This window comes from Balaenoptera ricei, chromosome 19 (assembly GCF_028023285.1).
Source record: "Balaenoptera ricei isolate mBalRic1 chromosome 19, mBalRic1.hap2, whole genome shotgun sequence".
Classification (NCBI taxonomy): domain Eukaryota; kingdom Metazoa; phylum Chordata; class Mammalia; order Artiodactyla; family Balaenopteridae; genus Balaenoptera; species Balaenoptera ricei.
The window spans coordinates 51,648,340-51,673,686 of NC_082657.1; the positions used below are offsets into that span (position 1 = coordinate 51,648,340).

A 25,347-nucleotide genomic window follows, 5' to 3' on the forward strand; every position below is an offset into this window, starting at 1 on the left:
AATAGGAGATTAAAATCATTTGTCCCTCTTGTGACTGGTTTGAGGTAGACTAATGTGGAAGTAGGAATATAAGGAATGTGACAGAGTGAACTTTAAAATCTTGGGAACTGTTAGATCTCTTTAAGACACAGGTTATTTGGTTCTGAGCTGGTGTCCAGCTGCCACAAGACCTGGTCAAGTAATCAGTGACTGCACTGAAGCTGCACCAGGGAATAATCAAGGCCTTCGTGTGATGAGGTCTGGAGGCTTCTGGGTTCCCATCCAAGAAGAAAGCGGAAATGTCCATTAAGAGAAAAATAACAGAAATGGATGATAGTGTGAGCAACACTGAATGACAGCTCCAATGTAAAGGTTCAGTGTTCACAATGCATCTCCCATGAGGACTCGCCTTGCTTAAATTCCGCTGTACACAGTGCTTACTAGTACCCGTCTAGTGTTAAGAACAGAACGGTAGTGAGATTATGCCCTGGATTCTGACATGAAAGCTCCTGGTGAAATGTAACTTAAGTAGCCCAAGGACCAGGAATTTTAATTTGCCAAAGTTCTCTCGGAGTACATGCCCTACTGCACATAGTAGCAGATGTACAGATAGGATGAAGGAAGTAAGAATAAACTACAAGATTTCTAGATATTCTACACGGTGCATACTTTGATTTTCCAAGATAACTCTAAAAACTTCCACTCAAAAAAAAAGTCAACACTCCCTATGAAAGAGATTGGTATGCCATCCAAACTCTGGAAATAACCCTGCTCCATTCCTCTCTTCTGAGGTAGTATTTTGCTGCCTAATAAAGACTTGAAAATCCAGTCAGTCATCAGGACTTCCCCACCCCACCCCCGAAAAGTGAAAGAGCTTTCCTTGAAAAAATGCGGATGGTCTCATCTACCCTTCCTGAGTAACAGCAAGTAGTTGGTGCCACAATGCATTTTGGGAGCTCAAGTTCAGTAACAGGTGTCAGTATTCCTTTGTTAATCAATAGAACACAAATCCAAAGTGACTTGGAAAAACTGAAAAGAACAAAGCAATAAAAAAAAGATAAAGAGAAAAAAATAGTAACTACAGTAGAGAAACCTGGCAGACTCCCCTTTAACCAAATGATGAAAGTTAACATCACTAGCAACAAGTTGATATCATGTGTGATAAGAAGGGCACATTACCTCTCTGGCAGTCTTTCCAAACACCCATAATCCCAGTCTCATCATGAAGAGAACTCAAATGGAGCGACACTCTACAAAATACCTGATCAGTACTCTTCAGAAGTGTCAAGGTCAAGAAAAATAAAGACTTAGAAGCTGTCACAGATTAGAGGAGACTATGTAGAGATGGCAACTAACTGCAAGGTGGAATCAAGGTTTGGATTCTGGAACAAAGAAGGGACATTAGTGGGAAAACTGGTGAAATCCAAATAATGTCTGTTTCTTAGTTAATCGTATACCAATGTTAACGTCTTTCCTTTTTCCTCTATAAATTTATTTTTTTATTTTTTGGCTGCATTGGGTCTTTGTTGCTCTGTGCAGGCTTTCTCTAGTTGCAGCGAGCGGGGGCTACTCTTTGTCGCGGTGTGTGGTCTTCTCATTTAGGTGGCTTCTCTTGTTGTGGAGCACGGACTCTAGGAGCGCAGGCTTCAGTAGTTGTGGCATGCAGGCTCAGTAGTTGTGGCGCACGGGCTTAGTTGCTCGGCGGCATGTGGGATCTTCCTGGACCAGGGCTCCAACCCGTGTCCCCTGCATTAGCAGGTGGATTCTCAACCACTGCGCCACCAGGGAAGCCCCCAATGTTAATTTCTTAAGGTTTTTTTTTCTTTCTTTTTTTTTTTTTTTAATTCATGGGCAATCCTCATATTTCTTTGTCTTATTTGTATTTGTTAATCAATTTCTAATGTGTGTGTCTGTGTGTGTGTGTGTGTTAAATTTATTTATTTATTTATTTGGTTATGTCGGGTCTTAGTTGCGGCTCACTGGCTCCTCAGTTGTGGCCCGAGGGCTCCTTAGTTGCAGCATGTGGGCTCCTTAGTTGCGGCACATGGGCTCCTTAGTTGTGGCATGCGAACTTTTAGTTGCAGCACGCATGTGATATTTGGCTCCCCAACCAGGGACTGAACCCAGGCCCCCTGCATTGGGAGTGCGGAGTCTTAAACACTGCACCACCAGGGAAGTCTCTATGTTTTAAATTTTACCAGTGATTTCCTAAATTTTTCAATTGGTATTATAAACCCTTCTATTTTTTTCCTAAGAAATATTTGAACAGATACATATGGATATACATAAATGATTCTTTTCTCCTTCACTCTCCCACTTCCCTAAACTCACATGACACTGAGTTTATGATCTGTTATTGTTTATCTTTCCAGAAATGTTTTGACTCATTAGCATTCACTTTTGGTTAATTTCTTAATTTTGATAAATGAATCAGCATTATGTAAGATGTTTTAATATTAGAGGAAGCTGGATGAAGGGTTCAGGGAAACTCTGTACTGTCTTTACAACTCTTCTGTAAATCTAAAATTATTTCAAAATAAAAATTAAATAACAACAACAATTTAAGCCCAAAGCCTAAAATTTCTTGAACTCTGCTTTGGTGGTCACTGTCTTGTCTTAAATGGGAAAGAAATGTTCATCTAACATGAACAAGTCGAAGACTGGAGTAAACTGCACGTTGTTTTTTCCATTTTGGCTTACCTTCATTAAAACTTTACTGAGCGTGGGACTTGCCTGGTGGCACAGCAGTTAAGAATCCGCCTGCCAATGCAGAGGACACGAGTTTGAGCCCTGGTCTGGGAAGATCCCACATGCTGCGGAGCAACTAAGCCCGTGCGGCACAACAACTGAGCCTGTGCTCTCTAGAGCCCACGAGCCACAGCTACTGAGCCCACATGCCACAACTACTGAAGCCCACGTGCCTAGAGCCCATGCTCTGCAGCAAGAGAAGCCACAATGAGAAGCCCGCACACCACAACGAAGACCCAATGCAGCCATAAATAAAATAAATAAATTTACATATAAAAAAAAAGCTTTACTGAGGGGACTTCCCTGGTGGCACAGTGGTTAAGAATCTGCCTGCCAATGCAGGGGACACAGGTTCGAGCCCTGGTCCGGGAAGATCCCACATGCCGTAGAGCAACCAAGCTCGTGAGCCACAACTACTGAACCTGCATTCTAGAGCCTGCGAGCCACAACTGCTGAGCCCACGTGCTGCAACTACTGAAGCCTGTGTGCCTAGAGCTCGTGCTCCGCAACAAGAGAAGCCACTGCAGTGAGAAGCCCGCAGACCGCAACAAAGAGTAGCCCCCGCTCACCGCAACTAGAGAAAAAGCCTGTGTGCAGCAACGAAGATCCAACACAGCCAAAAACAAACAAACAAAAAACAAACAAACAAAAAACCTTTACCGAGGTAATAATTTACTGCAAGCCCTTTTTTTGGTATTGAGATATAATGTGTATGTCAAAAGATGTACTCTTTTAAAGTGTACCTTTCTGTGGTTATTAGTAAAGACACAAAGCTGTATAACCATCACTATCTAATTCTAGAACATTTCCATTGACCCTCACCCTGCCAAAAAAGAAACCCAAACAAAACCCTGTACCCATTAGCAGTCACCCGCCCTTCCTTATCCTGTCCAGCCGCTGACAACCTTTAACCTACTTTCTGTTTCTATAACTGCTTATTCTGGACATTTCATATAAGTAGAACCATACAATATGTGGCCTTTTGTGTTTGGCTTCTTTCATTTAGCACAAAGTTTTCACGGTTCATCTACGTTGTAGCCCAAATCAGTACTGTACTCATTTTCAAGGCCAAATAATATTCCATTGTATGGGTTTTACACACTTTATTTATCCATTCATCAGTTGATAGACATTTGGGTTGTTTCCACCCTTTGGCTGCTATGAATATGTACTTGTGTGGACAAGAGATATCCAGTTGTCCCAGTACCATCTGTCGAAGTGATTACACCTTCCCCATGTAGCTGTCTTGGCATTCTGGCTAAAAATCAACTGACTATAAATGTGAGGATGTATTTCTGAACTCTCAATTCAATTCCACTGATCTATACATCTGTCCTTATGCCAGTACCACACTGTCTTGACTATTGTAGCTTTGTAGTAAGTTTTTAAAAAAATTTATTTATGTATTTATTTATTTGGCTGTGTTGGGTCTTAATTGCGGCACACAGGATCTTCACTGCAGCATGCGGAATCTTTTGTTGCAGCATGTGGGCTTCTCTCTAGTTGTGGCACTTGGGCTCTAGAGTGCGCGGGCTCAATAGTTGTGGCACACGAGCTCCAGTGCACACAGGCTCAGTAGTTGCGGCGCACAGGCCCCAGAGCACGCGGGCTCAGTAGTTGCGGCATGCAGGCTTAGTTGTTCCGTGGCATGCGGGATCCTAGTTCCCTGACCAGGGATCAAACCCATGTACCCTGCATTGGAAGGGGGATTCTTAACCACTGGACCACCAGGGAAGTCCCTGTACTAAGTTTTGAAGTTGGGAAATGTGAGTCCTTAAACTTTGTTGTTCTTTTTTCAAAACTGTTTTGGCTATTGTGGGTCCCTTAAGTTTCCATATGGTTTTTAGAACCAGTTTATCAATTTCTATAAAGAAGCCAGCTGGGATTCTGATAGGAGTTGCACTGAATCTGTAGATCAATTTTGGGAGTACAGCCACCTTAACAATATGAAGTCTCCCAATCAATGAAAATGGATGTCTTTCCATTTATTTAGATCTTTAATTTCTTTCAATAATATTTTATAGATTTCAGTGTACAAGTCTTAAACATCTTTTGTTAAATGTATTCCTAAGTATTTTACTCTTTTAGATGCTTTTGTAAGTAGAATTGTCTTCTTCATTTTGTTTCTGGATTGTCCATTGCTAATTTATTGAAATACAATTGATTTTTGTAGTATACTGATTTGTATCCTGCAACCTTGATGAATCTGTCTACTACTTCTCATAGTTTTTAGATGATTAATGAGGATTTTCTATATAAAAATCATGTCATTTGTGAATAGAGATTTAACTTCTTTCTTTCCAATCTGGATGCCTCTTACTTCATTTTCTTATTGAAGTGCCCTGGCTAGAACCTCCAGCACAATGCCAAATAGAAATAGCATGAGGGGACATCCTTGGCTTCTTCCTATCTTAGGGGGAAAACAGCCAGTCTTTCATGATTAAGTATGATGTTAGCTGTGGTTTGGTTTTTCATAGATGCCCTTTTATTGGGTTGAGGAAGTTCCCTTCTATTCTTAGTTTGTTGAGTGTACTTCACTCCTTTAATGTTTTTCACAAGTGATTAATATTCCACTGTATAGATACAATATAATAAGAAATGTATTTGGCCCCAGTTTCCTGGAACACAGCTCCCAAAACCCTTGGAATTTCCTGAGTGCTAACAGCATCTTTTGTATTCATAGCAAGAGCTCCTTATGATCACACTGGAGTTTATGCTAAATGAGGTGACTTAGGATAGTGCCCATAGATAGCTTCAGGACAGAGCTGGTCACAAGAAAGACCAAATGGTTACAGGCCATCGACCTCTGGGAAGGGGAGGAGGGACAGAGATTAAGCTCTATAAAAACCTCTAAAGAGCAAAATGTGATGAGCTTCTGGGTTAGTAAACACACTGAGGTGTTGGGCAAGTGCTCCCAATACCTTACCCTATGCATCTCTACCATTTGGCTGTTTCTGAGTTGTACTCTTTATAATAAACTGGTCAACATAAGTAAAATGCTTTCCTGTGTTCTGTGAGCCATCCTAGCCAATTACTGAACTTTAGGAGGGGGTCGTGTAACCCCTGATTTATAATTTATTTTAATCTTCTTTTTTAAAAAATAAATTTATTTATTTATTTTTGGCTGAGTTGGGTCTTCGTTGTTGCGCACGGGCTTTCTCTAGTTGCGGCAAGTGAGGGCTACTCTTTGTTGTGGTGTGCGGGCTTCTCACGGCGGTGGCTTCTCTTGCTGCAGAGCACGGGCTCTAGGCGCTCGGGCTTCAGTAGTTGTGGCTCGCGGGCTCTGGAGCGCAGGCTCAGTAGTAGTGGCACACGGGCTTAGTTGCTCCGCGGCATGTGGGATCTTTCCGGACCAGGGCTCGAACCCGTATCCCCTACACTGGCAGACGGATTCTTAACCACTGTGCCACCAGGGAAGTCCCTGATTTATAATTATTTAGTCAGAAGCATGGATAGCCCAGGTTTTGCACTTGGTTTCTCAAGTGGGGGGTATTCTTATGGGACTGAGCCCTTATGCTGTGAGGTGTACATTAACTCTGGGCAGTGTCAGAACTGAACTGAATTGATGAACACTTAGGTGGTGTCTGGAGAATCACAGTATTGGTTGGTGTTGGAAAACGCCCCAGAATGGATGTACGTTTTGTTTATCTGTTCATCAGTTGATGGACATTGGGTTGTTTCCACTTTTTGGGTACCATGATAATGCTGCTATGAACATTTGTGTACGTTTTTGTGTGGACATACTGTTTTCAGCTTTCTTGAGTATATACTTAGGAAGAGAACTGTAGGTTTAAACGGTAAATCTATGTTTAACTTTTTGAGGAACTATCAAAATCTTTTCCAAAGCAGTTATAGCATGCTGTATCCCACCAGTAACATACAAGGGTTTCAATTTCTCCACACCCTCACCAACATTTATTTCCATCTTTTTTTTTAATTAATTAATTAATTTATTTATTTTTGGCTGTGTTGGGTCTTCGTTTCTGTGCGAGGGCTTTCTCTAGTTGTGGCAAGCGGGGGCCACTCTTCATCGCGGTGCGCGGGCCTCTCACTGTCGCGGCCTCTCTTGTTGCGGAGCACATGCTCCAGACGCGCAGGCTCAGCAGTTGTGGCTCACGGGCCCAGTTGCTCCGCGGCATGTGGAATCTTCCCAGACCAGGGCTCGAACCCGTGTCCCCTGCATTGGCAGGCAGATTCTCAACCACTGCGCCACCAGGGAAGCCCCTATTTCCACCTTTTTGATTATAGCCATCTTAATAGGTGTGAAGTGGTATTTCACTGTGGTTTTTTTGGTTTTTTTTTTTAATATAACTACTTATTTATTAGCCATTTATATGACAGTAGTGTTGAACTGTAGGTAACCATTGACATTTTCCGGGCATTTAATTAACATTTACTGATTTCAAATTAGAAACTTTTGTCTCTTGGAACCAATGCATTTTTTAAAAAATTAATTAATTAATTAATTAATTATTTTTGGCTGTGTTGGGTCTTCGTTTCTGTGCGAGGGCTTCCTCTAGCTGCGGCAAGCGGGGGCCACTCTTCATCGCGGTGCATGGGCCTCTCACTATCGCGGCCTCTCTTGTTGCGGAGCACAGGCTCCAGACGTGCAGGCTCAGCAGTTGTGGCTCACGGGCCCAGTTGCTCCGCGGCATGTGGAATCTTCCCAGACCAGGGCTCGAACCCGTGTCCCCTGCATTGGCAGGCAGATTCTCAACCACTGCGCCACCAGGGAAGCCCCTATTTCCACCTTTTTGATTATAGCCATCTTAATAGGTGTGAAGTGGTATTTCACTGTGGTTTTTTTGTTTTTTTTTTTAATATAACTACTTATTTATTAGCCATTTATATGACAGTAGTGTTGAACTGTAGGTAACCATTGACATTTTCCGGGCATTTAATTAACATTTACTGATTTCAAATTAGAAACTTTTGTCTCTTGGAACCAATGCATTTTTTAAAAAATTAATTAATTAATTAATTAATTATTTTTGGCTGTGTTGGGTCTTCGTTTCTGTGCGAGGGCTTCCTCTAGCTGCGGCAAGCGGGGGCCACTCTTCATCGCGGTGCATGGGCCTCTCACTATCGCGGCCTCTCTTGTTGCGGAGCACAGGCTCCAGACGTGCAGGCTCAGTAGTTGTGGCTCACGGGCCTAGTTGCTCCATGGCATGTGGGATCTTCCCAGACCAGGGCTCGAACCCATGTCCCCTGCAGTGGCAGGCAGATTCTTAACCACTGCGCCACCAGGGAAGCCCCTTCACTGTGGTTTGATTTCCATGTCCCCAATGAATAATTATGCACTGCAAGTTTTTAATTAAATGTTATTTTAAAATTATTGCAGACATTTAATTGGACGCAACTTAAGCAAGGATAGCCTTAAATCATGTAGAAATCCTTGCCAGAAACCACGAAAACACATATGCATAAAACTATTCCTTGTGGGACTCTTTTATAATAACAGAAGACTAGAGGGACTTCCCTGGTGGTCCAGTGGTTAAGAGTCCGCCTTCCAGTGCAGGGGACGTGTGTTCAATTCCTGGTCGGGGAACTAGGATCCCACATGCCATGGGGCAACTAAGCCTGCATGTTCTAGAACCTTCTCGTCACAACTACAGAGAAGCTCATGCGTCCCAACTGAGACCCAATGAAGCCAAATAAAAAGATTAAAACAAACAAGCAAAAAACCCAGAAGACTAGAAACAACCCAAATGTTTAATGAACAAAATTAACTGAATAAACTCTGGTACATTTATACAATGAAATACCTTGCATCTGAAAAAAATGAAAGAGGAAACTCTCTAGGTACTACTATCAAGTAACCTCCAGAATGTATTAAGTAAAAACGCAAGGCAGAGAAAACTGTACATAGGATACTACTGTTAATCTAAGTAAAAAGAAATAAATGTATCTTTTTTTGTCAATGGAAGGATAAATCATTAAAAAAAGATTACTTATAGTATAAAGAGAGAATAGGTAGAGGGAATAGAGACAGAAATTGAACTTATTTGAAAATTTGCTTTTATAGATTTTGCATTAAGTACAAAATAAAATTTAAGTAGAAACAAAAGCAATCTCTAAAAATTAAAAATGAAATAAAACAAATGAACTTAATATGTATCTAGCTGGTAGCATCACAAAAAGAAATACTATTCCAGGTGACTTTAGATCACAGTAATTTAGCTATACATTTCTAGTGAAATATACCCTAAGGACAAAAAAAACTGCAAAAACAAAACAAAAAACGTAACTTAAACTATTTGTACTGATCCTACTTGGTGGTGGTACTGAGACTATTATGTGTATATTGTGAAATAAAGCAAATGGGTATTTGTGTGATATTCTATCAATCCTGCTGTTTGTTCTCAGTTTAGGACGATAAAAGTTTCAGATTTAAGATAACCCGAGAGTCCTAAATTTGTTTCAGAAGGAGCAGTACTGCTTTTAGAGAAAGGAAACAAAAATAAAACAAAACAAAACTCTTTGTGTACTGAAAAGTCCTTGGGACAACAACCAACTCAGTAGTGCTAAAAAGAAACAACAGGCCCAAAATGGAGTCACTTATGCTAAGCCCCACAAAAACTTACTACTACTAACCTAACTGCAGTTTCACCTCTCCCAGGAATGGAATTATAAACCAACCAGTCTGAAATTTCTTAGTCAGCACTAGAGAGGTAATCTACCTAAAATGCCCTGCCTTCCCCTAAAGGAAGGTACCTTACCTGAAATAATCCACTTTTTAAATTTCCTTGTTCCACCCTCTTTCTGCCTATAAAAACTTTCCATTTTATAAGGAGCACCTTTCTATCAATATTTGGTAGATGGGATGCTGCTCGATTCATGAATTGCTTAATAAAGTCATTAAGATCTTCAAATTTACTCTGTTGGGTTTTGTTTTGTAACACTAGCAGCTAACATTCCTTATCCCTAGTGTCTTGAAATAATGCTTCCCACTAAAAGGCAACAGGGGTCCTAGGTTAGATAACTTACACCAGGTCTGGGGCAAATGTACAAAATGAGCCTGGGATATTTTGTCATACCAGATAACCCGGAAGCTATCAAAGAGTATTAGGGTTACTGTCAAAAGGACTTGTGACCTTACTTGAAGAAGTACTCACTGACCAGATGAAACAATTTGGGAATCAATAAGGGTAATAATGACTGCAATACCCTTGATTGATTTGAAATAATATCAAATGTTTAAATTCATGAGTTCATAATAAAAAATACTAATTTGTATTTAACTGGAGGATGTCAGTGAATCAACTCATACTGAAAATGGGTACATAAAAAAGAAACAAGCATTTATCCTGTCTTTCCTATACGAATTGGGACCAAAAAGATGAGGAAGAGTTGATATGTATATGAGTATTACAGCTAATAAATGAAGAGAGAATGACACTGTCACTGCCATAGGTTGACTTTGTCTCCCTGGTCTCTCCAGTGCACACTGAAACAATCCCAGTGTGTTGGTATTTGGAGGTGGGGCTTTTGGGAGATGATTAGGTCATGAGGGTGAAGCCCTCACGAGTGGGATTATTAGTATACTTAAAAAAAGAGGCCCTAGGGAACTCCCTTACCTCTTCCACCGTGAGAGGACAGTGAGAAGACATCTGTCCATGAGCCAGGAAGCGGGTTCTCACCAGATACTGAACCTGCCCGAGTCTTCGCCTTAGGATTCCCAGCCTCCAGAAATGTTTATAAGCCACCCAGTGTATAGTAATCTGTCACAGCAGCCTGAATGGACTAAAACAGTTTCCAGTTTGCAATCGTGAATGGATCTAGGATCTAGGATCATAACACCATAAAAAGAGAAAACCAGACATTATGTGTCTCCTAATACAACATCACTCTGATACAGTCTTGAATATAAAACAGGATGTGGGAAACTCTACAGGACAAACTAGTTTCTTCAACAAAAACATAAGAAAAATAGATGGAATGGAGACCTAAAGATTAAAAGGGACTAAGAAGCGCAGTGGTTAAGAATCCGCCTGCCAATGCAGGGGACATGGGTTTGAGCCCTGGTCCGGGAAGATCCCACATGCCACGGAGCCACTAAGCCTGTGCGCCACAACTACTGAGTCTGTGCTCTACAGCCCACATGCCGCAACTACTGAGCCCATGTGCCACAACTACTGAAGCCCGCACGCCTAGAGCCTGTGCTCCGCAACAAGAGAAGCCACCGCAATGAGAAGCCCGTGCACCGTAACAAAAAGCAGCCCCCGCCTGCCGCAACTAGAGAAAGCCTGCACACAGCAACGAAGACCCAACGCAGCCACAAATTAAAAACAAATACATTTATTAAAAAAATAAAATAAAATAAAAGGGACTAAGAGATATATCAGCCAATTATCATGCCTGAACCTTACTGAATCCTGATTCAAACAAACTAAAACATATGAGACAAATTGGATATTTAAACAATGATTGAATATTTGGTAATATTATGAAAACACTTACTTTTTTCAGGTGTGACATGGTATTATGATTCTGTTTAAAAAGAAGAGAAACATATTGAAATATTTATTGGTAAATATTTTTATTTTTCTTTTAGAGATATATATAATAATATTTATGAGTAAACTCATATATCTGAGATATGCTTCAAAATAATATGATGAGCCTAGACAGGGGTACAGACGAAGTAAGACTGGGTACTAATGGTTAATTATTGAAGCTGGGCTAAAAAAAGAAAAAAAATGGACCATGCTATTAGAGAGATAATAATTTAAAAATTCCTTACCAACAAAGTTCTTAAACCTTTCTTTCTTTCTTTTTTCAGTTTTAAAGATTTTTATCATTTTACTGGATCTCTGTCCTATGGCTCTTTCTGGGAACAGAAGAGCCTATTTGTAATTGAAGTAGAATGCTTATACCCTCTACTATAACTAATTTTTACATCTAAAAGAATTTCCACAGAAACTACCATAAAAACCCACTCTAAAGAATCTTAATTATACCAATCATGTCTCCAATGAAACAGGTATTTACCTTATACCAATATTATAAAAAAAAATTTTTTTTTTTTACTCTAAGTAATATAAAAGGTTAACTATTTAAATATACAGTTGTCCTTCAGTATAAGGGGGAATGGTTCCAGGACCTTCTTTGGATACCAAAATCTGTGGATGATCAAGTCCCTTATATAAAATGGCAGAGTATATGTATACAACCTATACACATGCTCCTGAATACTTTAAGTCATCTCTAGATTACTTAATACCTAATACAATGTAAATGCTATGTAAATAGTTGCTGGCCCTAAGCAAATTCAAGTTTTGTTTATTGGAACGTTCTGGAATCTTTTTTTCTGCATATTTTCAAACCTGTGGATACTGAGAGCCAACTGTATAAGAAGAGTTAAGTGTGGATCTCAGCCTTCATGTAATTCCTGTTTCTCAAAGAATATTTAAAGTCCAGACAGAACAAAAACCTTCATTTAGAAAACTGCCAGAGCAAATATACAAAGGGAAAATTACTGCCTATAGTGGGAACAGCAGGCACCTCACAACATGTCCATGGTCCCTCCTCCCGCAACCACAGCAGACATCAGTAATCAATCACTTCTTTCCTTCTTTCCTTCTGAATCTCCACAGAGCTTCATGGCAATATGATAACCAGATTAGTATTATTAGGTGTCAGGAAACCTATTTGCCACCCTTGTTTATCTTTTCCTTCTTCGCTTCCATCTCCTTGGAAAAGCATCATGATAGAGTGGAAGGAGCTCAGACCTTGGACTCAGACAAACCTGGGTGGGAATCTGGTTTCTGCCTCTTATTACTTTGGGCAAATGAACAAACCTATCTAAACCTGTTTCTTTATCTGTAAAATAAAACAATTCCCTAGGATTAGAGACGATATACATGAAGCAGCCATGGTGGGGGTTCACCAAATGATAACTATCATTACCACCCGCTCCTGAGGCTTGCTGAAGGAATACAGGATATAAAGCCGTTACTGCTTCCACTACCTGAGGGGTGGCAGAATGTCTACTAGAGCTGGAGAAAGGCATACTGGCCCACAAAGAAATAGTAAACTATTGCCTTTAAGAGGCAGTCCTATGGAGGAGTAATATGACGAAGCTCTGCTATGAACTGTGGTGACCTGTGACGAAAGAGCAGATAGGGGTGTACACAAGCCAAATCACTCTTTAACTGGGCTAGAGATGACTGCTCCAGATTAAGAACTAAGAATAACTTGTTACAGAGTTAGTTGTAGGGGTACTTCTCTTTCCCCACTAGGATTTCAGTCTTTTGAGGGCAGATACCCTTTTCTTCCTTCTCTGTATCCCTAGCATAACACTTTGCCAAAAATATTCTTCACTGCCAGGCAGTTAAAAGGGAAAGAGAGAGAGAGAGAGAGAGAGAGAGAAAGAAAGAGAAAGAGAAAGAAAGAAAGGGAGAAAAGGAGGGAGGCAGGAAGGATGGATGGATGGAAGGAAGGAAGGAAGGAAAGGGAATATTGACACTGACTGGAAAGGGAATATTGACATTGACTGGTTCAAGATGGTGGAGTAGAAGGAGGTGCGCTCACGCCCTCTTGCAAGAGCACCGGAATCACAACTAACTGCTGAACAATCATCGACAGGAAAACACTGGAACTCACCAAAAAAGATGCCCCACATCCAAAGACAAAGGAGAAGCTGCAATGAGACGGTGGGGGGGGGGGGGCGCAATCACAATAAAATCAAATCCCATGACCACTGGGTGGGTGACTCACAAACTGGAGAACACTTTTACCACAGAAGTCCACCCACTGGAGTGAAGGTTCTGAGCCCCACGTCAGGCTTCCCAACCTGGGGGTCAGGCAATAGGAGGAGGAATTCCTAGAGAATCAGACTTAGAAGGCTAGTGGGATTTGATTGCAGGACTTCGACAGGACTAGGGGAAACAGACTCCACTCTTGGAGGGCACACACAAAGTAGCACGCATATCGGGACCCAGGGAAAGGAGCAGTAACCCCACAGGAGACTGAACCAGACCTACCTGCTAGTGCTGGAGGGTCTCCTGCAGAGATGGGGGGTGGCTGTAGCTCACCGTGGGGACAAGGACACTGGCAGCAGAAGTTCTGGGAAGTACTCCTTGGCGTGAGCCCTCCCAGAGTCCACAATTGGCCCCACCAAAGAGCCGCATAGGGTCCAGTGCTGTTGTTGCCTCAGGCCAAACAACCAACAGGGAGGGAACCCAGCCCCACCCATCAGCACGCAAGTGGATAAACTTTTACTGAGCTCTGCCCACCAGAGGAACAGCCAACTCTACCCACCACCAGTCCCTCCCATCAGGGAACTTGCACAAGCCTCTTAGATAGCCTCATCCACCAGAGGGCAGACAACAGAAGCAAGAAGAACTACAATCCTGCAGCCTGTGGAACAAAAACCACATTCACAGAAAGACAGACAAGATGAAAAGGCAGAGGGCTATGTACCAGATAAAGGAACAAGATAAAACCCCAGAAAAACAACTAAATGAAGTGGAGATAGGCAACCTTCCAGAAAAAGAATTCAGAATAATGATAGTGAAGATGATCCAGGACCTCAGAAAAAGAATGGAGGCAAAGATCGAGAAGATGCAAGAAATGTTTAACAAAGACCTAGAAGAATTAAAGAAAAAACAAACAGAGATGAACAATACAATAACTGAAATGAAAACTACACTAGAAGGAATCAATAGCAGAATAACTGAGGCAGAAGAACGGATAAGTGACCTGGAAGACAGAATGGTGGAATTCACTGCTGTGGAACAGAATAAAGAAAAAAGAATGAAAAGAAATGAAGACAGCCTAAGAGACCTCTGGGACAACATTAAACGCAACAACATTCGCATTATAGGGGTCCCAGAAGGAGAAGAGAGAAAGGACCAGAGAAAATATCTGAAGAGATTACAGTCGAAAACTTCCCTAACATGGGAAAGGAAATAGCCACCCAAGTCCACGAAGCACAGAGAGGCCCATACAGGATAAACCCAAGGAGAAACACACTGAGACACATAGTAATCAAACTGGCAAAAATTAAAGACAAAAAAAAATTACTGAAAGCAGCAAGGGAAAAAACGACAAATAACATACAAGGGAACTCTCATAAGGTTAACAGATGATTTCTCAGCAGAAACTCTACAAGCCAGAAGGGAGTGGCATGATATACTTAAAGTGATAAAAGGGAAGAACCTACAACCAAGATTACTCTACCCAGCAAGGATCTCATTCAGATTCGATGGAGAAATCAAAAGCTTTACCAGACAAGCAAAAGCTAAGAGAATTCACCACCACCAAACCAGCTCTACAACAAATGCTAAAGGAACTTCTCTAAGTGGGAAACACAAGAGAAGAAAAGGACCTACAAAAACAAACCCAAAACAATTAAGAAAATGGTCATAGGAACATACATATTGATAATTACCTTAAACGTGAATGGATTAAATGCTCCAAACAAAAGACACAGGCTCACTGAATGGATACAAAAACAAGACCCATATATATGCTGTCTACAAGAGACCCACTTCAGACCTAGGGACACATACAGACTGAAAGTGACAGGATGGAAAAAGATATTCCATGCAAATGGAAATCAAAAGAAAGCTGGAGTAGCAATACTGATATCAGATAAAATAGACTTTAAAATAAAGAATGTTACAAGAGACGAGGAAAGACACTACATAATGATCAAGGGATCAATCCAAGAAGAAGATATAACAATTATAAATATATATGCACCCAACACAGGAGCACCTCAGTAATACATACAACAACTGCTAACAGCTATAAAAGAAGAAATTGACAGTAACACAGTAATAGTGTGGGACTTTAACTCATCACTTACATCAATGGACAGATCATCCAGACAGAAAATTAATAAGGAAACACAAGCTTTAAATGACACAATAGACCAGATAGATTTAATTGATATTTATAGGACATGCCATCCAAAAACAGCAAATTACACTATCTCAACTGCACACAGAACATTCTCCAGGATACATTACATCTTGGGTCACAAATCAAGCCTCAGTAAATTTAAGAAAATTGAAATCATATCAAGCATCTTTTCCGACCACAACGCTATGAGATTAGAAATCAATTACAGGGAAAAAAACATAAAAAAACGCAAACACATGGAGGCTAAATAATACATTACTAAATAACCAAGAGATCACTGAAGAAATCAAAGAGGAAATCAAAAACTACCTAGAGACAAATGACAATGAAAACACGACGATCCCAAACCTGTGGGATGTGCAAAAGCAGTTCTAAGAGGGAAGTTAATAGCAGTACAAGCCTATCTCAAGGAACAAGAAACATCTCAAATAAACAATCTAACCTTACACCTAAAGGAACTAGAGAAAGAAGAACAAACAAAACCCAAAGTTAGCAGAAGGAAAGAAATCATAAAGATCAGAGCAGAAATAAATGACATAGAAACAAAGAAAACAATAGCAAAGATCAATAAAACTAAAAGCTGGTTCTTTGAGAAGATAAACAAAATTGATAAACCTTTAGCCAGACTCATCAAGAAAAAGAGGGAGAGGACTCAAATGAATAAAATTAGAAATGAAAAAGGAGAAGTTACAACAGACACCGCAGAAATACAAAGCATCCTAAGAAACTACTACAAGCAACTCTATGCCAATAAAATGGACAACCCGGAAGAAACAGACAAATTCTTAGACAGGTATAACCTTCTAAGACTGAACCAGGAAGAAATAGAAAATATGAACAGACCAATCACAAGTAATGAAATCGAAACCATGATTAAAAATTTTCCAACAAACAAAAGTCCAGGACCAGATGGCTTCACAGATGAATTCTATCAAACATTTAGAGAAGCACGAACACCCATCCTTCTCAAACTCTTCCAAAAAACTGCAGAGGAAGGAACACTCCCAAACTCATTCTATGAGGCCACCATCACCCTGATACCAAAACAAGACAAAGATACAACAAAAAAAACTGCGGTGGGGTGGGGATGGTGGTGTGCTGAATTGGGCGATTGGGATTGACATGTATACACTGATGTGTATAAAACTGATGACTGATTAAAAAAAAAAAAAGAAAAGAAAATTACGGACCAATATCACTGATGAATATAGATACAAAAATCCTCAACAAAATACTAGCAAACAGAATCCAACAACACATTAAAAGGATCATACACCATGATCAAGTGGGATTTATCCCAAGGATGCAAGGATTCTTCAATATACACAAATCAATCAACGTGATACACCATATTAACAAACTGAAGAAGAAAAACCATATGATCATCTCAATAGATGCAGAAAAAGCTTTTGACAAAATTCAACACCCATTTATGATAAAAACTCTCCAGAAAGTGGTAATAGAGGGAACCTACCTCAACATAATAAAGGCCATATACAACAAACCCACAGCAAACATCATTCTCAATGGTGAAAAACTGAAAGCATTTCCTCTAAGATCAGGAACAAGACAAGGATGTCCACTCTCGCCACTCTTATTCAACATAGTTTTGGAAGTCCTCGCCACAGCAATCAGAGAAGAAAAAGAAATAAAAGGAATCCAAATTGGAAAAGAAGTAGAACTGTCACTGTTTGCAGAGGACATACTATACATAAAGAATCCTAAAAATGTCACCAGAAAACTACTAGAGCTAATCAGTGAATTTGGTAAAGTTGCAGGATACAAAATTAATGCACAGAAATCTCTTGCATTCCTACACACTAACAACAAAAGATAAGAAAGAGAAATTAAGGAAACAATCCCATTCACCACTGCAACAAAAAGAATAAAATACCCAGGAATAAGCCTACCTAAGGAGGTAAAAGACCTGTACTCAGAAAACTATATGACATTGATGAAAGAAATCAAAGATGACACAAAAAGATGGAGAGATATAACATGTTCTTGGATTGGAAGAATCAATATTCTAAAGATGACTATACAACCCAAAGCAATCTACAGATTCAATGCAATCCCTATCAAATTACCAGTGGCATTTTTTACAGAACCAGAACAAAAAATCTTAAAATCTGTATGGAGACACAAAAGACCCCGAATAGCCAAAGCAGTCTTGAGGGAAAAAAACGGAGCTGAAGGAATCAGGCTCCCAGACTTCAGACTATACTACAAAGCTACGGTAATCAAGACAATATGGGACTGGCACAAAAACAGAAATATAGATCAATGGAACAGGATAGAAAACCCAGAGGTAAACCCACACATCTATGGTCAACTAATCTATGACAAAGGAGGCAAGGATATACAATGGAGAAAAGACAGTTTTTTCAATAAGTAGTGCTGGGAAAACTGGACAGCTATATGTAAAAGAATGAAATTAGAACACTCCCTAACACCATACTCAAAAATAAACTCAAAATGGATTAGAGACCTAAATATAAGACCGGACACTATAAAACTTAGAGGAAAACAAAGGAAGAACACTCTTTGACATAAGTCACAGCAAGATGTTTTTGACCCACCTCCTAGAGAAATGGAAATAAAAACAAAAATAAACAAATGGGACCTAATGAAACTTAAAAGTTTTTGCACAGTAAAGGAAACTACAAACAAGACGAAAAGACAACCCTCAGAATGGGAGAAAATATTTGCAAATGAATCAACAGACAAAGGATTAATCTCCAAAATATATAAACAGCTCATGCAGCTCAATATTAAAAAAACAAACAACCCAATCCAAAAATGGGCAGAAGACCTAAATAGACATTTCTCCAAAGAAGACATACAGATGGCCAAGAAGCACATGAAAAGCTGAACATCACTAATTATTAGAGAAATGCAGATCAAAACTACAATGAGGTATCACCTCACACCAGTTAGAATGGGCATCATCAGAATATCTACAAACAACAAATGCTGGAGAGGGTGTGGAGAAAAGGGAATCCTTTTGCACTGTTGGTGGGAATGTAAATTGATACAGCCACTAAGGAGAACAGTATGGAGGCTCCTTAAAAAACTAAAAACAACTACCATATGACCCAGCAATCCCACTACTGGGCATATACCCTGAGAAAACCATAATTCAAAGAGTCATGTACCACAATGTTCATTGCAGCACTATTTACAATAGCCAGGTCACGGAAGCAACCTAAATGCCCATCGACAGATCAATGGATGAAGAAGATGTGGTACATATATACAATGGAATATTACTCAGCCATAAAAAGGAACGAAATTGGGTCATTTGTAGAGACGTGGATGGATCTAGAGACTGTCATACAGAGTGAAGTAAGTCAGAAAAAGAAAAACAAATATCGTATATTAACGTATATATGTGGAACCTAGAAAAATGGTACAGATAAACCGGTTTGCAGGGCAGAAATTGAGACACAGATGTAGAGGACAATCGTATGGACACCAAGGGGGGAAGCGGCGGGAGGGGGGGTGGTGGTGGTGGGATGAATTGGGAGATTGGGACCGACATATATACACTATATGTATAAAATAGATAACTAATAAGAACCTGCTGTATAAAAAATAAATAAAATAAAATTCAAAAAAAAAGAATAAAAAAAAAGAAAGCAAGGAAGGAAGAACAAAAAGGAAGAAAAGAAAGGAAGGAAGGAAGGAAAAGAAAAAAGAAAAAAAAGGCAGTTTCACTTAAGAACAAAGCAGCAGTTTGCTGAGTGTCTGCCACGAGCACTACATTTGCCCATTTGTGGAGGAGGAAGCTGAAATTAGGGCGGTCACACTCCAGGACATGGCTGGGGTGGGGTGCAAAGCCCTGGTCTGCCTGACTCCAAGCTTGAAGTCATGAGAGTGAGAAGCTCACAGATGTGAAGGTCCCCCCAAATCTAAGACATATCTACAGGGGAGGTGTCCCCATGATGGTATAAAAACATGGCGGCCTTGTTGGTCTATTAGTTTTGGACAAACGCACTGTCATTATGCAAGATGTTCACATCAGGGGAAGCTGGGTGGAGGGTACATGGTATTCTCTGTTCTATCTCTGCAACTCTTCCATAAATCTTACGTTTATTTATTTCCTTAAATGTGGTAGAGAAAAGGAGAAAGTACTATTTAAAAAACTGCTGCCTAAATGCAATGGGATAGTCTGGATTGGATCCTGGAAGAGCAAAAGGACACTCATGGGAAAACTGGAATAAAGTTTAGAGTTTGGTAAAGAGTTCTGTCCCACTGTTGATATCTTAATTTTGACAAATGTTCCATGGTCATGTACGATGTTAAAATTAGGGGAAGCTGGATGAAAAATACATGAGCACTCTATCATTTTAGCAACTTGTCTGAAATAAACTATTCAGGTTATTCACTATAAAATTATTCTAAAATAAGACCCTTGCTTTTATTAAAAAAACCCAAAGCAGTAAAAATTAAGTGAGGACTTCCCTGGTGGTGCAGTGGTTAAGAATCTGCCTGCCAATGCAGGGGACACAGGTTCGATCCCTGGTCCAGGAAGATCCCACATCCACGAAGCAACTAAGCCTGTGTGCCACAACTACTGAGCCTGCACTCTAGAGCCTGCGAGCCACAACTACTGAAGTCCGCGCGCCCTAGGGCCCTTGCGTCACAACTACTAAAGCCCGTGTGCTCTAGGGCCCACGTGCCACAACTACTGAGCCCATGTGCTGCAACTACTGAAGCTCATGTGTCTAGAACCCATGTTCCGCAACAAGAGAAGCCACTGCAATGAGAAGCCCACACACTCCAACAAAGAGTAGCCCCTGCTTGCTGCAACTAGAGAAAGCCCATGTGCAGGAACAAAGACCCAACGCAGCCAAAAATAAATAAATAAATAAAAATTAAGTGAAGTAAATATTCTATATACCATATTTATAATTGTATTTGTAATGAAATACATACAATTTTATTAAAAATGAGGTTAATTTATTAAATCTTAATTCTTAGATATCTTTTTAATATTCTATTTATGAAATGGGAAGTAAGCATAAAACTCTCCTGCCAAGAGTGGTGGTCTCCAGGAAAAGCATTTGTGCAACTGAGTTGCAAGCTAAATCTGCTTTCCCAGATAAACTATGGTTATTCATACTTGGGTACTTGGCAGACATTTTCTCATTTCTGAAAAATGAAAGAAGTCTGTCATTTGAAGGAGAACAACTGACAGTATTTGTTGCCAATGATAATTTTGAGCTTTAAAATTCTGGAAAACTTGTATCTACCACTGTGAGCTGGACAGCTTCTCGGTACTTAAAGACTTTCTGATGAGATTGGTGGTGCTATTAATGAATGTAACTTGTTAATGAAATTAGTCAACATTAGATCTGTATAACCCAGTGAACTAGTATTTTCCAAAAAACTAAATGCATGGTGTTACAAATCATGCATATTGGTAAAAAAAAAAAAAAATCATTCAAAATGCAAGACCAACTCTAAAAAAAAAAAAAAAAATGCAAGACCAAAGATTTTAATGTAATAGTACAAAATCTGATCAGTTTTCAGATTCCACATTGCAACTAAACTTTAAGATACTACCATTGGAGGGATTTCCCTGGTGGTCCAGTGGTTAAAAATCCACCTGCCAGGACTTCTCTCGTGGCACAGTGGTTAAGAATCTGCCTGCCAATGCAGGCGACATGGGTTCAAGCCCTGGTCCGGGAAGATCCCACGTGCCACGGAGCAACTAAGCCCGTGTGCCACAACTACTGAGCCTGTGCTCTAGAGCCTGCGAGCCACAACTACTGAGCCCGCGTGCCACAACTACTGAAGCCCACGCGCCTAGAGCCTGTGCTCCGCAACAAGAGAAGCCACCACAATGAGAATCCTGTGCACTGCAATGAAGAGTAGCCCCCACTCACTGCAACTAGAGAAAGCCTGCACGCAGCAACGAAGACCCAACGCGGCCGAAAATAAATTTAAAAAAAAAAAAAAAGAGTCTGCCTGCTAATGCAGGGGACACGGGTTCCAGTCCTGGTCTGGGAAGATCCCACATGCTGCGAAGCAACTAAGCCCGTGCGCCACAACTACTGAGCCCGCACTCTAGGAGCCCGCGTGCTGCAACTACTGAAGCCCGTGCGCCTAGAGCCTGTGCTCCACAACAAGAGAAGCCACGGCAATGAGAAGCTCGTGCACCTCAACGAAGAGTAGCCCCTGGGCTTCCCTGGTGGCGCAGTGGTTGAGAATCTGCCTGCCAATGCAGGGGACACGGGTTCGAGCCCTGGTCTGGGAGGATCCCACGTGCCGCGGAGCGACTGGGCCCGTGAGCCACAATTGCTGAGCCTGCGCGTCTGGAGCCTGTGCTCCGCAGCGGGAGAGGCCGCGATGGTGAGAGGCCCGCGCACTGCGATGAAGAATGGCCCCCACTTGCCGCAACTGGAGAAAGCCCTCACACAGAAACGAAGACCCAACACAGCCATAAATAAACAAACAAACAAACAAATAAATAAATAAATAAAATATTAAAAAAAAAAAAAAAAAAAAAAGAGTAGCCCCTGCTCGCTGCAACTAGAGAAAGCCTGTGCTCAGCAATGAAGACCAAGCGCAGCCAAAAAAATAAATTAAAAAAACAAAACAAATCAACCTTAGGAAAAAAAATAAGAAACTACCACTGGAGAACTTCACATATTAAATAAAGACACTCAAGTGTCTGAATTCGGTGTGCTGATGAGTTAGGTGCTAATGCATAAAGCCACCCACAGTGGCTGTGTTTTGTTAAGCTAGTCGATGTTTAGTATTACGTTTTTAAATATAGAAATCAAGGTGCTGCTTTTTCAAGAGGGGAGTTATATAAAATATTCTCTTTATTTGATGGATTGTGCTGCCTAATGAAGCTTGCCTGCAGCAAAATAATGAGGAAGGGCTGATGTTGTCTTTGGCCCTTTTGGTGTTGGAGTTCCTCTGAGACAGCCTGCAGCATGTCCCTGAAGGCATGCTCTATGCCTGCAACCCTGCTTCTGAGGCTTCCAGGGAAAATCACAGAGCTACACAGATCCCACAAACCTATAATTTCCAAACTCAGACCTGTTTGCTCTTAAAGCTGCTCAGAAATCCTAGGGAGTGACTCTCTAGGAAGCTCCCCTTTCCCATTTCCCAGAGACCGTCCCAACCACCACCACACTCCTTGAGTCCCTAACATCATCTCCTCTTTCCTGTAAGGAGTAAATTAGGAGCTATCAAGCAGGAACCCTCTTAACTTCCAGGTCATTTTCCCTAAATGGAGGCTCTAAGTGTGTATTCTCATAGCTTCTATTCCAAAACTAATGCACGCCCCTGAGCTGAGAATTCCATCCATCTTTTCCCACCTCCTCAGCAACCTCACTTCTTTAAATACACCTCTTTCCACTATTTTAGCTTTTCCCTCTGTAGCTGCTCCAAAAGTCTGCCCTCACTTGCTCCACCCCTTCCACAGCCCTCACTCCTTCCTTTTCCCACTGCATTTGGGCTCTGTCTTACTCCTCCTCTGAAACCACCTGGTGGAGGTCACCAATGATGTCCTAGTTACCAAAGGCAAAAGAACCTTCTCTCCCTCTTTCTTTTGTTGTAGGTACTGGGAATGTGGGAGTTCTGGACATTTTAATTACTGAATTGAGACCATTATTTAGAGTTAAAGATCTCAGAAAAATAAGGGTCAGCTAGAGAGTTCATTCAAAGCAAAGGATAGTAGGAGAGGCACAGAGAAGTTAAGACCTTTCTCAGTAGTCTATAACTAGGAAGTAGCAGATCTGGACTTTGAAGCCAAGAAGCTAGGCTCCTGCTGGCTTAACCTCTCACTAAACTGCCACTTCTAGTCTCCTGTATTTTTTTAAATTATGTACTTCAGAGGCTTTCCCCATAAGTATATACTGACCTCAATGTTTAATAGCTGCATTATATTCTATTGTGTATATATACTATATTTCATTGGTCACATATTGATGGGTATTTAGACCCTTCAGTTTTGCTATAACAAAACAAAAAAAAAGTTGTAATAAACTTTCTTACAGAAAAGAAACTACCATCATTCATATTTTGGTGTAGTACCACAAAATGATATCCAAAATTATCTAAACAGCTATTAAAATACTCCTTCCTTTTCCAACTATGTATCTGTATGAGGCTGGCTTTTCTTCATATCATTCAACCAAAATAACATATTAAAACAGACTGAACAGGGCTTCCCTGGTGGGGCAGTGGTTTAGAATCCACCTGCCAATGCAGGGGACACAGGTTCGAGCCCTGGTCTGGGAAGATCCCACATGCCACGGAGCAACGAAGCCCATGCGCCACAACTACTGAGCCTGCGCTCTAGAGCCCGCGAGCCACAACTACTGAGCCCACGTGCCACAACGACTGAAGCCTGCGCGCCTAGAGCCCGTGCTCTGCAACAAGAGAAGCCACTGCGATGAGAAGCCCGCGCACTGCAAGGAAGAGTAGCCCCCGCTCGCCACAACTAGAGAAAGCCCGCGCACAGCAATGAAGACCCAACGCAGCCAAAAAAAAAAAAAAAAGACTGAAAGGAGCAGCAGACCTGAGAATCCAGCTATCTTCTATTAAACCAGACATTAAAGAGACAAAATCACACCATGACTCTAATCTTTTGGTAAATATAGTTACTTACTAAGCAACCTAAATGCCCATCAACAGAGGAATGGATAAAGAAGATGTGGTACATATATACAATGGAATATTACTCAGCAATAAAAAGGAACGAAACTGTGCCATTTGCAGAGACGTGGATGAACCGAGACTGTCATACAGAGCGAAATAAGTCAGAAAGAGAAAAACAAATATCGTATATTAACACATATGTGTAATTTAAAAAAATGGTACAGACAAACCTATTTGCAAAGCAGAAACAGAGACAGAGACGTAGAGAACAAACGTATGAACACCAAGGAGGGGGGTGGGTGGCATGGACTGGGAGATTGGGATTGACGTACGTACACTACTGTGCACAAAGTAGACGGTTGGTGAGGGCCTACTGTATAGGGGGAAAAAAAAAGAAGGTACAATCTGTTTGCAAGACATATATTAAGTTAACCTTAAAAACGCATTCCCATATACATTAGGTGCAGACAAATACTGTTTGATTCCACTTATACAAGGTACCTAGAATAGTCAAATTCAGAGTCAGAAAGTATGTTGGAAGGTGCCCCCTGGGGACGGGGAATGGGGAGTTAGTGTTTAACGGGGACAGAGTTTCAGTTTAGGAAGGTGAAAAATTCAGGAGATGGATGATGGTGAGAGTTGCCAAACAATGTGAATGTACTTAGTGCCACTTAACTGTACAGCTAAATAAGGTTAAAATAGTATGTTATATATTATGTCTTTTACCACAATAAAAACAATTTTTAGTAGTAGTATGTAGTTACTTGTTTATATTATGTTAACATGTATCAGAGTTCATTATTGTTATTTGAAAATGAATTAATAAGTACTTAAAATTGTTCTCAGTTTTAACTTTTTATACTATAAATGGCAGTTATAACCAACTCAATAAATTTTTTTTTTTTTTTTTGCTTTACAATGCTGTGTTAGTTTCTACTGCACAGCAAAGTGAATCAGCTGTATGTATACATATATCCCCTCTTTTTTGGATTTCCTTCCCATTTAGGTCATCACACAGCATTGAGTAGAGTTCCCTATGCTATACAGTAGGTTCTCATTAGTTATCTATTTTACACATAGTATCATCAGTGTTTATATGTCAATTCCAATCTCCCAATTCATCCCCCGCCC

General features: G+C 40.6%; 1 protein-coding gene across 7 annotated transcripts in view; it reads right to left on the reverse strand.

The window, feature by feature from the left end:
- The window catches only part of CFDP1 (craniofacial development protein 1), a 137,671-nt gene that overhangs the window by 43,122 nt on the left and 69,202 nt on the right, over positions 1-25,347 (reverse strand). For 3 of the 7 annotated variants that reach the window (XR_009499026.1, XM_059904644.1, XM_059904645.1), the window contains exon 7: positions 11,188-11,217. The exons of 2 other annotated variants lie outside the window; for them this stretch is intronic. Coding sequence is in view for 4 of the 5 variants with exons in the window: in XM_059904644.1 (XP_059760627.1) it covers positions 11,188-11,217 (30 nt within the window). In the remaining variant the exon portion in view is untranslated. Of the gene's footprint in view, positions 1-2,712; positions 2,740-10,407; positions 10,471-11,187; positions 11,218-25,347 lie in introns of those variants that run through there. 2 more of the 7 variants (XM_059904647.1, XM_059904646.1) reach the window with 2 other exon arrangements.